The sequence below is a fragment of the Engystomops pustulosus genome, chromosome 4 (assembly GCF_040894005.1).
Source record: "Engystomops pustulosus chromosome 4, aEngPut4.maternal, whole genome shotgun sequence".
Lineage (NCBI taxonomy): Eukaryota > Metazoa > Chordata > Amphibia > Anura > Leptodactylidae > Engystomops > Engystomops pustulosus.
In genome coordinates, this window is record NC_092414.1 from 58,228,270 (window position 1) to 58,244,764 (window position 16,495).

A 16,495-nucleotide genomic window follows, 5' to 3' on the forward strand; every position below is an offset into this window, starting at 1 on the left:
CTATAACATCCCACAGTTCTTTTCTCCAGTAGACAGTCCACTGCTCTATTCATCTCAAAGACCTCAAAGACTAAAAAAACGGGTGCATGTGCGACCAGCTGCTCTATTCATTTGGTTCTTCTGATTTGTAGGGGTCCCAATGGAATACCCTTTTAAGTAGCACTTTGATCACAGTTCTATATTGTATACATATACTATATACAATATTTACATCCATTTCTACTGTATATACAGCTACTATAATTTATGTAGAATTAGTGCTTTTACTGTAGCTGTATATAGGGTACAATTCTTGACATACTGAGCTTAGGAAGTGGCTACTGAGAGGGGTAAGTGTGCACGCGCTGTATGTCATATTCCTCCATCCCGTGTTCATGTGCTCTCCTCGCTCCTCCATCACATGGCTTCATATACAGACCAGGCCCCACAACTCCCTCAGGCTATGCACATTGGTCACTCATTTACTTCCATGTTTCATCATTTTTACAGACAAATGATTTTTAATAGATATTTCTCTTTTTCTGAGGATACAACATAACAGATATATATCTGAATTAGGTAACGGATGATAAACAGAATTATTCACTGTGCCCCACACAAGCCCCACACGTGTTTTACTGTACCATCCCGGGGAAAAAGATAGCGCATGTTCTACCTTTTCCCGTATGTACGGCTGGGCACCATGCCTTACTACAGAGAGGGGAGGGGTGAGCAGCGCTCCTCTCCAGCACGCGGCTGTATCCTGGGCGAGCACACAAGTCTCAACTCCACACAATTACATTTGTTGTGAAATTCAAAAAGTCAGAAAAATGTCCAAATAAGTTCAAAACATTGCTAGCTGTGCAACTTTTTTGTCTCCAGCATTTTTCAGGATCTGATCCCCCAATCCTTTTCATATAGCAGGGAGTGGTTCTGGTTTTCGATAAATCTTTTGTTCTCCGTATAAAGCATGGTTATTAACCCTAGAACTGCCAGTCTTTCCCTTCTGTGTTTGTCCTCCTGGTCTAGGATTTCTATGATAACACAAGTGTATTTGGAGGAGGGAATCCTTTCAGAACACCCGTCTAGTCTGGAAGTGGAGTAATTGGTAGCATATGGAAGAATTGAGGAGTCTACATCTGCTCTCTCCATGTGAATACCCTGCATGATCCAGATATGAAGGGTCTACAGCACTGTATAGATAGACACCAGTTCTACTATAGCATTTACAAACTCTGTAGAGAAAACTTACTGTATGCAAAACTGAAACTTTATATTTGCTGGAAGAGATTTGCACCTGTGACCAAGAAGATTAGTAAAGTCAACAAAGGCATAATGTGGCTATTGTAATATTCCATCTCTCGTAACCAACACTCCTTCTTTGGGTGGGATCTGGAAGAAGTGCACCAAGACGTGACAGGAGCCTAGTCATAGTTCCTGTCACATATTGTAGGTCATTTACACGTTATCACAGTAACTGAAAATGTGCCATGTCAGGCCAGCAAGATGTGCCGTGGCAGCTAATTCTACAAAAAACTGGAGGGAACACGTTACTTTACAATGGAAGTAGATCCATCAAATCCAGGAAGAAAATATTCCAAATGGCCATGCATCAGTAATGGCCCCTATAACCTATCCCAAATACATGCAATACGGCTTATACAGGCAGTACATGCCGCATAAACATGTCCTTCCCCCTACATCCATTGTATATGCAGCCAGTGTGACACCAATATCTGTGATATCCATGGGCAATGTGCACAGATCTTACATAACTGTGATCATACATCATTTCTGGATAAATAATTAATGAAATTCTCATCAATACAAACTTTGCTTCAAAATTCCATGCAAATTTCCTACAGATTTTCACATGCCCATTACATGCACATGTAAAAAAAAGGACACTAAGCCATGGCAGAAAAATGACAAAAACATTGCTTTTTAATTTATCGCACAACAATTTGCGTTCCGAAAATTACACTTTCGGCATGGCAAAATCATATTCAATTTAATGCTACTATATTATGTTGGAAAATTTCCCAAAAAAAAAAAAATAAGCACGGACCAAACTGCAAACAATAGAAGTGCAGTAAGTGTAATAATAGAAAGGAGAAGCAGGGTAGGGAGTATAATGATAGATAGCAAGGGATGAATACAATGTCAAAACTGTAGTGAAGACTGACATACAGTGCACTGTACAAGGAGAGCTGAGATGGGGGAAGAAGGATAAGGACAGAAACTTTAATATAAAATAAGAAAGCGGAATTTGATAAACACACTAATTCTTATCAATAAAATATTTCAGATCCAGACCAATATTCCTTTCGGATAATCTCTTATTCTCTCAACATAATGTATTACACTACATTACAACCTCTACATTATTTCTCTACTTTACAGAATCCCACACATGCAAGTGCACAGAAATACAATGTGAACGGTACATTCCTGCTCCTGCCAAACTGTAATCTACTAATATATATATATATATATATATATATATATATATATATATATATTCTATACATGTACAGTCAGTACATTCCCTGCCTTAAACCACTTCAAACAGAATACACACTCATGTATTTGCTAGTTGTATTTCCCCAGCATATATAATAAGTATTTGCCCCCAGTGTTTGCATGGATTATACAATAAATATTTGCCCCTGGTATTTGATAATAATCATCTTTATTTATCTAGTGCCCTCATATATTTACACAGTAACCCCCTGTATTCGAGAGAGAAATATTTGTACAACATAAATAATAAGCCTTTGCTACCTATTATTACTCTGCATATATAATATGTATTTACCCCCCCCCCCTATTTGCACAACATATTCAATAAGTTTTCCACGCGTGTTTGCAAAGAATATACAGTAAGTATATGCCCCCTGTGTGCCTGCAGTGTATATAGAGTATGTATTTCCCCGTGTACAGTAAGTATATGCCCCCTGTGTGCCTGCAGTGTATATAGAGTATGTATTTCCCCGTGTACAGTAAGTATATGCCCCCTGTGTGCCTGCAGTGTATATACAATAAGTATTTTCTCCACTGTACAGTAAGTATATGCCCCCTGTGTGCCTGCAGGGTATATGCATTAAGTATTTGCCCCACTGTACAGTAAGTATATGCCCCCTGTGTGCCTGCAGTGTATATACAATAAATATTTCCCCCTGTACAGTAAGTATAAGCCCCCTGTGCCTGCAGTGTATATACAATAAGTATTTCCCCCTGTACTGTAAGTATATGCCCCCTGTGTACCTGCAGGGTATATGCATTAAGTATTTGCCCCACTGTACAGTAAGTATATGCCCCCTGTGTGTCTGCAGTGTATATACAGTAAGTATATTCCCCCCCCCCCCTTGTACAGTAGGTATTTGCCCCTGTGTGTCTGCACATTATATACATGAAGTATGTGCCCCCCTGTACCGGGTAGCGGCTCTTGCTATATCTCCATAGGATCGTATACAGAGAGCAGCGCTCCGCACTATAGCGCTGGCATGTAGGGGCAGACCTGCCTGGCACGGCTCTGCACGGACCAGGCGCCCGGGTCCTGCCAGCTGGGCACCCGCAGCCTGTACGTGTGAGCTCCGGGCACTGCCCCGCGTCACTCCTGTCTATGAGATGTAAGACTGCACTTACCCGGGAGATGGTGAGCGGGGTGCTGAAGTCCTTGCCCCCCACCAGCCTGAACCCCCAGGGCGAGGGGCCATTGAGAGTGACGGTGTGTGCCATAGCAGCTGCTCCCGGGCACCTCTCACACTCAGCACTGAGCCGCTCACAGCCTCCTGCCCCAGACCCGCTCACGTGGGCGGGAACCGGTGCCGCATGCTGACCTGGGACGTTACTAGGTGACAGCAGCTCAGCTCTGAGGGAGGAGGAGGCTCAGACCGGCTCCATCCCCTGTCACCGGCCACAAGTTATAGAGAGGGAGAAGACACAACCCGGGGCTCTGTATATAGAGAGTGAGGAGACACAACCCTGGGCTCTGTATATAGAGAGTGAGGGGACACAACCCGGAGCTCTGTATATAGAGAGTGAGGAGACACAACCCTGGCCTCTGTATATAGAGAGTGAGGGGACACATCTCAGGGCTCTGTATATAGAGAGTGAGGAGACACAACCCTGGGCTCTGTATATGGAGAGTGAGGAAACACAACCCTTGCCTCTGTATGTAGAGAGTGAGGAGACACAACCTCGGGCTCTGTATATAGAGAGTGAGGGGACACAACCCTGGGCTCTGTATATAGAGAGTGAGGAGACACAACCCTGGGCTCTGTATATAGAGAGTGAGGAGACACAACCCCGGGCTCTGTATATAGAGAGTGAGGAGACACAACCCTGGCCTCTGTATATAGAGAGTGAGGGGAGACAACCCGGGGCTCTGTATATAGAGAGTGAGGAGACACAACCCTGGCCTCTGTATACAGAGAGTGAGGAGACACAACCCTGGGCTCTGTATATAGAGAGTGAGGAGACACAACCCTGGCCTCTGTATATAGAGAGTGAGGGGACACAACCCGGGGCTCTGTATATAGAGAGTGAGGAGACACAACCCTGGCCTCTGTATATAGAGAGTGAGGGGACACATCTCAGGGCTCTGTATATAGAGAGTGAGGAGACACAACCCTGGGCTCTGTATATGGAGAGTGAGGAAACACAACCCTTGCCTCTGTATGTAGAGAGTGAGGAGACACAACCCTGGGCTCTGTATATAGAGAGTGAGGGGACACAACCCTGGGCTCTGTATATAGAGAGTGAGGAGACACAACCCTGGGCTCTGTATATAGAGAGTGAGGAGACACAACCCCGGGCTCTGTATATAGAGAGTGAGGAGACACAACCCTGGCCTCTGTATATAGAGAGTGAGGGGAGACAACCCGGGGCTCTGTATATAGAGAGTGAGGAGACACAACCCTGGCCTCTGTATACAGAGAGTGAGGAGACACAACCCTGGGCTCTGTATATAGAGAGTGAGGAGACACAACCCTGGCCTCTGTATATAGAGAGTGAGGAGACACAACCCCGGGCTCTGTATATAGAGAGTGAGGGGACACATCTCAGGGCTCTGTATATAGAGAGTGAGGAGACACAACCCCGGGCTCTGTATATAGAGAGTGAGGAGACACAACCCTGGACTCTGTATACAGAGAGTGAGGAGACACAACCCTGGGCTCTGTATACAGAGAGTGAAGAGACACAACCCTGGGCTCTGTATATAGAGAGTGATGAGACACAACCCTGGGCTCTGTATATAGAGAGTGAGGAGACACAACCCGGGGCTCTGTATATAGAGAGTGAGGAGACACAACCCTGGGCTCTGTATACAGAGAGTGAGGAGACACAACCCTGGGCTCTGTATATAGAGAGTGATGAGACACAACCCTGGGCTCTGTATATAGAGAGTGAGGAGACACAACCCGGGGCTCTGTATATAGAGAGTGAGGAGACACAACCCTGGGCTCTGTATACAGAGAGTGAGGAGACACAACCCCGGGCTCTGTATATAGAGATTGAGGAGACACAACCCCGGGCTCTGTATATAGAGAGTGAGGAGACACAACCCCGGGCTCTGTATATAGAGAGTGAGGAGACACAACCCCGGGCTCTGTATATAGAGAGTGAGGAGACACAACCCTGGGCTCTGTATACAGAGAGTGAGGAGACACAACCCTGTGCTCTGTATACAGAGAGTGAGGAGACACAACCCTGGGCTCTGTATATAGAGAGTGAGGAGACACAACCCTGGCCTCTGTATATAGAGAGTGAGGAGACACAACCCCGGGCTCTGTATATAGAGAGTGAGGAGACACAACCCTGGCCTCTGTATACAGAGAGTGAGGAGACACAACCCTGGGCTCTGTATACAGAGAGTGAAGAGACACAACCCTGGGCTCTGTATACAGAGAGTGAGGAGACACAACCCTGGGCTCTGTATATAGAGAGTGAGGAGACACAACCTCGGGCTCTGTATATAGAGAGTGAGGAGACACAACCCTGGCCTCTGTATATAGAGAGTGAGGAGACACAACCCTGGGCTCTGTATATAGAGAGTGAGGAGACACAACCCTGGGCTCTGTATACAGAGAGTGAGGAGACACAACCCTGGGCTCTGTATATAGAGAGTGAGGTGACACATCTCAGGGCTCTGTATATAGACAGTGAGGAGACAGAACCCTGGGCTCTGTGTATGGAGAGTTAGGAGACACAACCTCGGGCTCTGTATAAAGAGAGTGAGGAGACACAACCCTGGGCTCTGTGTATGGAGAGTTAGGAGACACAACCCCGGGCTCTGTATATAGAGAGTGAGGAGACACAACCCTGGGCTCTGTATATATAGAGAGTGAGGGGAGACAACCCTGGGCTCTGTATATGGAAAGTCATCTGCCAGAAAATTCTGCAACCAGATTTTACGATGATTGACTGACTTACCTATTAGTGTGAGATGGCTCTCAGCTTATTGTCACACTCGGGGTGTGGGTGACTGGAATCTAAGTGGTCCATGGTCTTCGCCAGAGCCCGACGCAAAGCGGGATGGTATTGCTGCGGTGGGAAGCCACCAGGTCGTTCCACGGGTGCGACTGGGCCCGCGGTGACAGCGAAGGTAGGGACACAGGGAAGGCAGGACCGCCACAGGAACACAAGAACGCCACAGGAATACCACAGGAACAAGGGAAACACGGAGGCGTCTGGAAACGCACAGGAAACACGGAGGCATCTGGAAACGCTCAGGAGGTTTTCACTTCAGTAGAATGACTTGAAGATCTGGCAGGGGATGCTGGGAGCCGCCGGACTATATAGGAGCCTGGAAGTAGCCAGCGCCAATGAGAAGGATGCTGGCCCTTTAAGTTCCAGGAGAGTCAGCGCACGTGCGCCCTAGCAGCTGGAGCGCGCGGCCTAGCCAGGAAACAGGCCCACGGCCTGGATGGGACCACGGCAGAGCCATCAGGAGCCGGGAGAGGTGAATACGGACCCGGGGGAGCGGGGACCACAGATGAGGGCACTGATGCTCCCGCGATCTGTACCGAGGATCACGGTTGTAACCATAACACATATGTACTGTCATATCTATAGGGTCAGAGAGACAGGGGTGACTGGTGTGGTGCCAGAGTAGGGTTAATGTTCTTGTAAAGGTTTTCAGCATTTCCTTATTGGAAGGTTGGTGTAAGGTGCGAACACTTACATCCCTAACCACAGCCCAGCCACTGGCAGAAAGCCCGGAAAACCAGGGCTAACTCTTATACTATTCCTAGCATTAATGCCCTGAGATGACGTCACCCCTGCAGCCCCTGTACACAAACCAAGAGAGCACTAGCAGAGAGGGAGGGAGAAAGGGGTTAGATTATCTTATACTTTACTGCCGCCGCTAGTGCTTAGAAATTCCCTTATACCAGAATATTTCTATGCCTCAGGCACCCCAGTCCAACCCTGAGTGAGGGCTCTGTATATGGGGAGAGATGAGCATCTTCCGAGAGCACTGAAAATGGAGAATACTAATACAGTTCCAGCGCGCGCACTGGCTTCTGCAGATTTAGGAGATGTGTATAGGAGATGTATATAGGTATAGGAGATGTAGAGAAGAGGCGCAGTGCTATGACGATTTAGGGAGCGTGCCGAAGAGTTACGCCTGGAACAACCCCAAGTCCACTCCACAACGTCTTCCTCGCCTGGCCCCTGCTTTCCAAAGACCGTTCCAGCCTCCAGTTGCATCATCTGCAGCAGAGCCTAGGGAGGTGGACAGGGCCAGACTCTCTTCCCAGGAGCGTATCAGAAGACGTCAGGGAAACCTCTGCTTCTATTGTGCCAGTCCTGAGCACTTCCTGGGGTCTTGTCCTATCCGTCCCCAACATCCAGGAAACACCAGCACCTAGGGTTCTTGGGAGAGGAATCCCTAGGTGAAAGCAAAGCTTCTCCACGCTTGATGACACCGGTGCTTCTCAGCATTGGCACCGGCACCCAGATCCAGGTTTCTGCTTTCTTGGACTCTGGTTTCCCGGCATCATATCCCTTTGATGATCATCACGGTCCGTGACCCCCTTTGATCATCTCCTCGGTCAGTGGCCAAATCCTTTCTGACCCGGTCCAGTACTGCACCAAGCCGCTGTCCTTGCAAGTCGATGTGCTGTACAAGGAAAGACTGTCTTTTTATGTGCTACCATGGTCCATGTCTTCCATCCTGTTGGGTCTACCATGGTTGCAGCTCCACGCACCTGTCCTTGACTGGAAGACGGGAGAGATCCTTCGGTGGGGACCTGATTGCTAGTCTTGCTACATGGAGATGCCTCTTCCAGTGCCAGTCCTCTTTTCTTCTGTGGCTCCCAAGGTCCTGGAGGGCCTCCCCGCTTGCTATAAGGACTTTTCTGACGTCTCCTCGAAGAAGCAAGCCGAGAAGTCCCTACGACTGTCTTCTGGATCTGTTGCTGGGTACATCTCCTCCACGGGGTCGTGTGTACCCACTCTCTGTACCAGAAACCGCAGCCATATGAATATCTGAATATATCCAAGAAAACCTGCAGAGGCGATTCATACGTGTCACGGTTATACCCGCGATCCTCGGTATGGATCACGGGTGCACCCGTGCCTGCTGCCACTGTACCCGCTCCCCCAGGTCCATACTCATCTCACCTGGCTCCGGACTCCATTACGATCTCGTCCTGGTCCCACGCCGGCTTCCTCCGAGGCAGAGCTCCTGCTGGTTGCCCAGGCCGCGCGCTTCCAATGCTAGGGCGCGCGAGCCCGACTCTTCAGGAATTTAAAGGGCCAATGCCCTCCTTATTGGTGCTGGCATCCCGGCTCTGCTATATAGCCTGGCGACTCCCAGTATCCTCTGCCGGATCTTCAGGTCATTCTACTGAAGAGAAAGCCTCCCTGAGCTTTTTCAGACGCCTCCGTGTTCCTTTGTTCCTGTGGTGTTCCCGTGTTCCTGCTGCGTTCCTGTGTTCCTGTGGTGTTCCTGTGGCGGTCCTGTAATCCTGTGGCCATCCTTCTGAGGTCCTGCCAGCCATCCTTCCGAGATCCTGCCAGCCAGCATCATTATCCCCTGCATTGGTCCAGGGAGTCCACAGACTTTAGCCCCAGTGACTCTTTCTGCAACCTAGTGCGTGACAATAGCTGAAGCCGTTTTTTTCTTTGTGACCAAGAAGGACGGGTCACTCCGTCCATGCATAGACTACCACGGTCTTAACAAGGTCAAAGTTAAGAACCGCTATCCGTTGCCATTGATCACTGAGCTGTTTGACCGTCTTCGTAGAGCCAAGATCTTCTCCAAATTGGATCTTCGAGGGGCTTACAACCTCATTCGTATCCACCAGGGAGATGAATGGAAGACTACTTTTAATACCCGTGATGGACACTTTGAGTACCTGGTGATGCCGTTTGGACTCTGTAATGCACCAGCCGTCTTCCAGGAATTCATTAACGATATCTTTAGAGACTTGCTTTATGTTTTTTGTTGTGGTCTATTTGGACGATATCCTAGTATTCTCTCCGGATCTTGAGACCCACCAAGTCCATGTGCGGCAAGTACTTACTTGGTTAGGAGCCAATCGCTTTTACGCCAAACTTGAGTGTCAATTCCATCAGCGAAGTGTCAATTCCATCAGCGAAGTATTCCATTTCTCGGCTATATCATCTCCAACAGAGGCCTCCGAATGGATCCTGCCAAGCTGTCTGCGGTTCTTCAGTGGCCCCGCCCTGTAGGACTACGCACTATACAGCGGTTTCTGGACTTTGCGAATTACTACTGGCAGTTCATCCCACAGCCCCAAGAAAAGGCTAGGTCCCAGTGGGGGATGTTGCAAACGCAAAACATATCACCCAAGTTTTTCATCTAGCACGAAGTGCAAAGTTTCACAAGAAAAACAGGCTGAGTGTGTGGTGACACATCGTGTTAGTGCGTAGGCAGGCCTTGGCCAGATCGAGTGAAGCGCATCCGATCAGCTTTTAAACGATACAAAACACGGGGTGCAGGTTACCGATCCCCAAGGCCGCCCCCACTTCCCCTCTCCGTGTGCTAGCGTTGCATTAGGTGATTGCCCTCTCAGCTCTGTCCTCTTCCTCCTCCTTACTGCAGACTGTGCCCGAAGTAGAGATGCAGTTGCTGGGCAGTGAGGACAGAGCAGCAATGTGCGTGGGTTGAAGGAAGCAACCCCTCTGTATGGGGAAGGGAGGTCATGTACTTCAAACTTTTTGTATCTGCTGCTTTTTCTGCATTTTTTACAGGAAGCAGCTAAATATGGATAACTATATATAAGATAAATATAGATAACAGCTATTATAGATAACTATATAATAGATAAACATAGATAACAGCTATTATAGACAACTAAAATGGAACTTGGGCATGTTTGTTCATGTGCAGGAGACCTAAGACCAACATATAAAACATTGGCCTTAAGAGTACTATGTTGCCAGCTTTTACACAACTAATAGCCCCTTCAAGTAAGATAGGAAATGCCCTTTCTAGCATTGGGGCAGCACGATGGCTGAGTGGGTATCACTTCTGCGTCATCTGGAGTCATGGGTTCAAGTCCCACCCAGGTCAACATCTGTAAAGCATCTGTATGTTCTCTCTGTGTTTGCGTGGGGGTCCTCTATTTTCCTTCCACACTCCAAAACATACTGGTAGGTTGATTAGATTGTGAGCCCCATAGGGACAGGGACAGATTTGGCAAAGTTCTGTGCAGTGCTGCGTAATCTGTGTGCGCTATATAAATAAAGAATTATTATTGTCCCTTTTATGTTATAACATACCCTATACCTGTAAGAGAATCACCAGTCATATTCAGATGAATTGAGAAGAGTCACTTTTAACTTGAAAAGCGTCATATCAGAAGCTCCTATTTTGTGTCATTTGTGTGTAGCCTGTGTTTCATCAGTGTGTTAGCTCCTCTTACACTGATGGCAGAAAAAGAAACCACCCAAGCCACAAAGTCGGAATAGAACCTGCTCTATAATTTGTGGCTCCAGCAGTTGTGTCAAGCACAGGGCTGCGGAAACTATAGCTGTGTTCATAGGCCCATAGAAATTAATGGGGCACATTTACTAAGAGCTTTGCGCCAGTTTTCTGGTGGACTTTGCATGTTCTTTCCAGTGCAAACTGCTTGCACAGGTATTTAAGAAGTGTCTGCACCACAAATGCTTTGCACGTGACCGTTTTGTGGCGCAGCTGCACCAGGCATCATGCAACGCAAATTAGGGGGCGTTCCGGTACTCAGTCAGGCCGTGCACCAGATTTAACATGCAACAACAAGTCCCACGCCCCATGTTAAAGAGAGACCAGAAAAAAAGTGGTGCGCTCTGCCAGGCCAGTTCATAGAGCGCAAGATCCATGAAAAACTGCGGAAATCATCAAGAAATCATGAGTCTGACGTCCCTTGCATTATACACAGGCTAGCCACACTTAGTGCAGTTTGAACCATTCTTAGTAAATGTGCCCCAATGGGTTAATGAAGTGTGCTAGCTGCAGGAAAAATTTCTAGCATACATCCCACTTATAGGTTTATGTGCAGGATGAAAGTGACAGCTGCACCATTGTTCTATATGCTTCAGAACACAAAATGTGGGTGTCTAAAGTGAAGCTTCAGGAATTGTTAGAAAGAATATTTCATACCCTGAGTGTAGCAATCTAAGAATTTGAGGTGTAATGTTTGGTGACCCTTTATTGCCCCTTTCACACTCTTGTTTTAGGGATGTATAATTTGCTGCCGGATATACGCCCCCCCCCCCCCCAGTTCGCAGCTGGGTGCTGTGCCGCGCTATGGAGAGGGGAGGGGTAAGGGCTACAGCTACGGCCAGGTGAGCATATGTCTATGTGAAAAAGGCCTAATAATAATGTTGTGCAGCAAAGTTCCCATCCATTTAAATAGGAAAACAAAAAGCAAACATTAAAAAACTGCAAAATAATATGTACATAACTGTGATTTTCGTTTCCAATCCATGTTTTTGAAGAGCAGCTCTAAGATTTTAACTGCCCAGCAGCAAACATTACATACATTGTACATTTTATATCCTATCCTATTCTTTTAGGGACCCCAGGTGCCCCCTTGTGGGAAGAAGGGATTTGTCCTGTATATTCTGTACGGCTGTGTATTGCAGTTTTGCTTGTTCACAAATAAATAATTGCGGTGAAAGCCTCATGTTTTAGCTTTCTTATTTTCCCAATAGTTAATTTGTTAAGTTGCATCCAGCTGTTCTCTGTTTCTTCTGGGAAGATAAACAGCTACTTCTTAATTTTGTTTGGTAAATGAATTTACTTGGTTGGGTTTCAGCTGGTAACATCAACATAAGCAGCCGCACAAATATAAATCACTTCATAACTATACATTTGTGTATGACATGCACATGACTGCCCCTTATAAGACCCATATTCCTAATTCCTGCAGGTGAGAGACAGATGGAGAAGCCGCTGACTATGCCATTCCTGATAGCAACTGTTATATTTCAGTAGCCCAAATGCATGTCGTAAGTTTCCAATTTTAGATTTATAAATGTAATTTATGAGGTCAAAAATGGGAATGGGTAAATCATCTCCTTTTATGTTTCACGTCTGTTTCAAAAACTTGCACCAGGTGGAGGTATTGGCTGCTGTCCAAGACTGCAGATGACCAAAATCCTATGCAACCTGTAACAATTAACCCATGATGTTATGCGTCAATTCTGCTCTACCCACAAAATCTTATGGTCTTTGGGCAGGGTTTTGGCCTTATCTGGTTGCTTCTTGATGGTCTTGTGTGTGTTTAGCTTCAAATGATCTGCAAAAGCAAACACTCAGGAAATATGAGATATAAGAATACAAGAAATGGCTCAAAAAATAAATTGCTTCAACAATCTTGCTCCATGTGTCGGCCACATTTTTCCCACACTTGAAGAGTGGCTGATATTGCGGCCTTGGTCAGGCTATAATCAGGGTGCTTGGTATACGGGAACGGGGGCCTTGTCCAGAGCCTGGCAGGTCTCCAGCAGGTGGTGTGTGCAACAAAATAAAGGGAGAGGCTGATGGAATAGGCAATCCCAGTGTATTGATAGGGAGCTCATGATGGTGAACAGCTTGATCCATGGATCTCACGGAGGCACACTGTGAAAATCAACTAACAGTTCTTTATTGGGACTTCAACAGCAGACAATGGCCTTAAACAGCAGCAGAACTTCAGCTGGAAGGAAATAGCTGGTTGGAGTGCAGGGCCACAGAAAGGCACGCTCACAACCTGGTTAGTAGCTTCAGGCTGTGCTAGTAGAGATGGAGCCAGATGGAGTCCAGATGGTGGACTTCTGCTCTGGGCTTTTGTCTCCTAGGACTGCCTAGGGCAGTGGTGGCGAACCTATGGCACTGGTGGCCATCCACCAGCACACCAGACAAGACTCAAAGAATCTTCCTACAGTTTCAAGCAACTTAAAAGATGCTGCTGTCAGTGATATCTTGATACTTGGGACTGTAGGAAGAGGGAGAATGAATAGACAGGGCCGAATTATCTTTGGAGGACCTCCTGCTGGCCCCTACAGGTTTACAAAGGGACACTGGAAAGAAGCTAAAATGATGCAAATTTTCTACCTTTCTACTGTGTTGCTGTCCTCAGGAGGCCAATATGATTGTTGAAGAACAGAGAGCAGTAAGGTACTGCTTAAATTTTTGGTTGGCACCTCACGATAAATAAGTGGGGGTTTGGGTGTCTTTTTGGGCACTCGGCCGCTAAAAGGTTCGCCATCAGTGGCCTAGGGTGTCAGGCAGCTTGCCTGTGACACCTCTGCTTCCTGGTCTGGAACACTGCACCTTGGACTGACTCCTCAGAGTGACAGCCTCTAAGCAGACCATGTGCTCCCACCCACAGGGGTTTTTTATCAGCTCCCCCTTATGAGGTGGCAGGCACTTGTCCAACCAGCACACTCCTTCCTTCACAGTAATTACAGGGCATACAATTGCATAGTACAATTAACTCTTAACCTTCCAGGCAGAGGTTTAAATTTGCAGTTACTAAGTTTATCATGTCAGAGCCCATGGATGAGCAGTGCAGGCTCAATAGACAGCTCCTGACAAGGAGAGGGACATTTTTGCAACACCTACATATTCTATGCAGCGGCAGGGGTGTTGCACTTGTTCCCCCTGATTAACACCCTAGAAACCAACATCACCTTTGACTGCGGCATATAGGTGCTTATAGTGAAATTTCTTCATTCAGGGAAGATGCAGGAGAAGCCAGGCTATGTGTACATGCTAGTGTACCCGTGTGATCTGCAACATCGGGACCTACATGTTCATCCTGAGGCGTGATATGTCTCCTAATTAGGATGAACATGGGACGTTAAAAGGTTAAAAAGTCAATGTCCAACCACAAGTCTTTGGAAGTGTTGAAATTTTGTGTTGGTCAGCAATAAGGTGCAGTCCTACCCACCTGACCCTGACAGCAGAGAGTCTAATTACCCTGTTGGTGGTAAAATTAACAGTAGTGTACACTCTAGAATGGCGGGTGCAAAATTCCACCCGCACCAGAATCAGTGGACTGGCACCTATTACAGTATGAAAAGAGTTGGTAGAGGTAAGGAAAGGTCCTCTTTAACCCCTTAAGGACACATCCTTTTGCTTTTCTGGGGTCAGGAGGCAGAGAGCACTGCAGTGTGCAGACACAAGAAGCTATTCATGAGAAGAATCCGACAATAGTCAGAAGATTTATGGTCGGATCCAGAGACAATCAAAATTGTAAACACCAGGACTGATAGAGACAGGTGGGAATTATATCTGTGAAATGCTGTATTTTTGTTAATTGATTACAGTGAATTAACCCTTTATGTGCGAGTCGCAAAATGGAAATTCTGGCTCTTTTCACAAATACCATGTTTAGTTTTGTGATGTCTCTTCCCTTTTACAGTAAGGGCCTGTGTTTGTAATGGGTACAAAAGCTGTATCATCTTTATCAGACTTGCTTGACCAATTAGATTTAGTGGGAAGTTTTCCCAGCTCCCCAGCTTGCTAATGATCTTACCTAAAATGGCTCATAATTTAGGCTATGTAAAGATTTGGATGTTAACCCTATGTGTATACCCAAATTGTGTGGGGTACTCAGGACTGCTAATGCTGCAGAATATACGCATATTGTATACTCGGACAACTACTCGGACTACTAAGTTTAAAAAACCTTCCCTATAACCTAACCTTTACCTTATGAAATGTGAATGCTGTAATCTAATGGATTGGTATATTTCTTTTTTTATTTTTAACGTTTTCCTTACATTTAGATGCATTGCTATAAATGCAAAATAACAATGGCACAAAGGCCATCATAGAAGTATGATGTGTATTTACATGCACATTTTGTAGAGGTGACCTAAATATAAATCAATTAGCAGACATGTCCTTTTTGCATGAATGTAAGAGGATTTTTAATGCTATAAGAGAGAAGTGAACACCTCACTTGCCTATGTAGCAGAGAGATTCCTATAAAAGAAGAAGACATAGGGGCAGATTTATCAAGCTGTCTGATAGTCAGAATATTTCTATTTGCCCATGTCATCCAATCACAGCTCCCCTTTAAAATATTTATGAGCACTGGTAAAATGAAATATTAAACTAGAAAACTAGAAATATTCTGACTTTTAGACAGCTTGATAAATCTGCCCCATAGTGTCATCACTGAACGCCTGTAGGCAGCCAGCCAGACTTGTCATCTCAATTCTACTATTCACAAACGGTTTTTGATGAAGACTTAATCCATGAAATTCTCCAGCAAGCTGCACATAGTTACTCATGGCGTTATATGAGATGGGAAGCTGTCCTGCCCGGAAAATGAGTTGTTAACTGGCTTGTTTTCACAAACATTCCTTATTTAGAAATCACAGGACTCAAGGTGGGTTGACTGCATCAGTTAAAGAAATTGTCACTCACTGTAATGTCACTGATACCCTACATCAGTGATGGCGAAGCTTTTGGAGACAGAGTGCCCAAGCTACAACCAAAACCTAATTATATGTTGCAAAGTGCCAACATGACAATTTAAGCAGTAACTTATTGATCTCTGCTGTATCACAGGTTTTAATCGTATTGGCATCCTGAGTTCACCAATACAATAGAAAGATGATGGAGAAATTTGGATTGTAGCTTGTCTCCAGGATCCCCTGAAGAGGAAGAATCAGGAGACCCAGAGCAGGAGCTCCAATGACAATCCATCTCTATCCACATCTTCTGGCAACTCCTGTAGTCCTGGCAGCCAAGGATGTCGCTTTAAATAGGGCACGTCCTTGGCTGTCTTGGACCACAGGAGGAAGCCTATCTGGCAAACTCTGTGTTGGGGTGAAGGTCTGGGTGCCCACAGAAAGGGCTCTGAGTGCCACCTCTGGCACCCATGCCATAGGTTTGCCACCACTGCCCTACATAATTATTATTACAATGTTCTGATACTGAGGGTAGGAAGCTGGCAAGTGTCAAATAGAATGGCTCCCTGCACCATAATCATCATACTGGAAGTCAGAGCTTAACCCCTTAACGCTCTGCGCCGTAGCTCTACGGCGCAGAGGTATAAGG

The 16,495-nt window shown here is 46.2% G+C and overlaps 1 protein-coding gene across 1 annotated transcript in view; it reads right to left on the minus strand.

Moving 5' to 3' along the window:
• The window catches only part of PDLIM4 (PDZ and LIM domain 4), a 108,292-nt gene extending 104,422 nt beyond the window's left edge, over positions 1-3,870 (minus strand). The window contains exon 1 of the mRNA XM_072145987.1: positions 3,628-3,870. Within this exon, the coding sequence (XP_072002088.1) occupies positions 3,628-3,720 (93 nt within the window). The 5' untranslated portion in view covers positions 3,721-3,870. The remainder of the gene's footprint in view (positions 1-3,627) is intronic.
• Between the last annotated feature and the right edge of the window lie 12,625 nt (positions 3,871-16,495).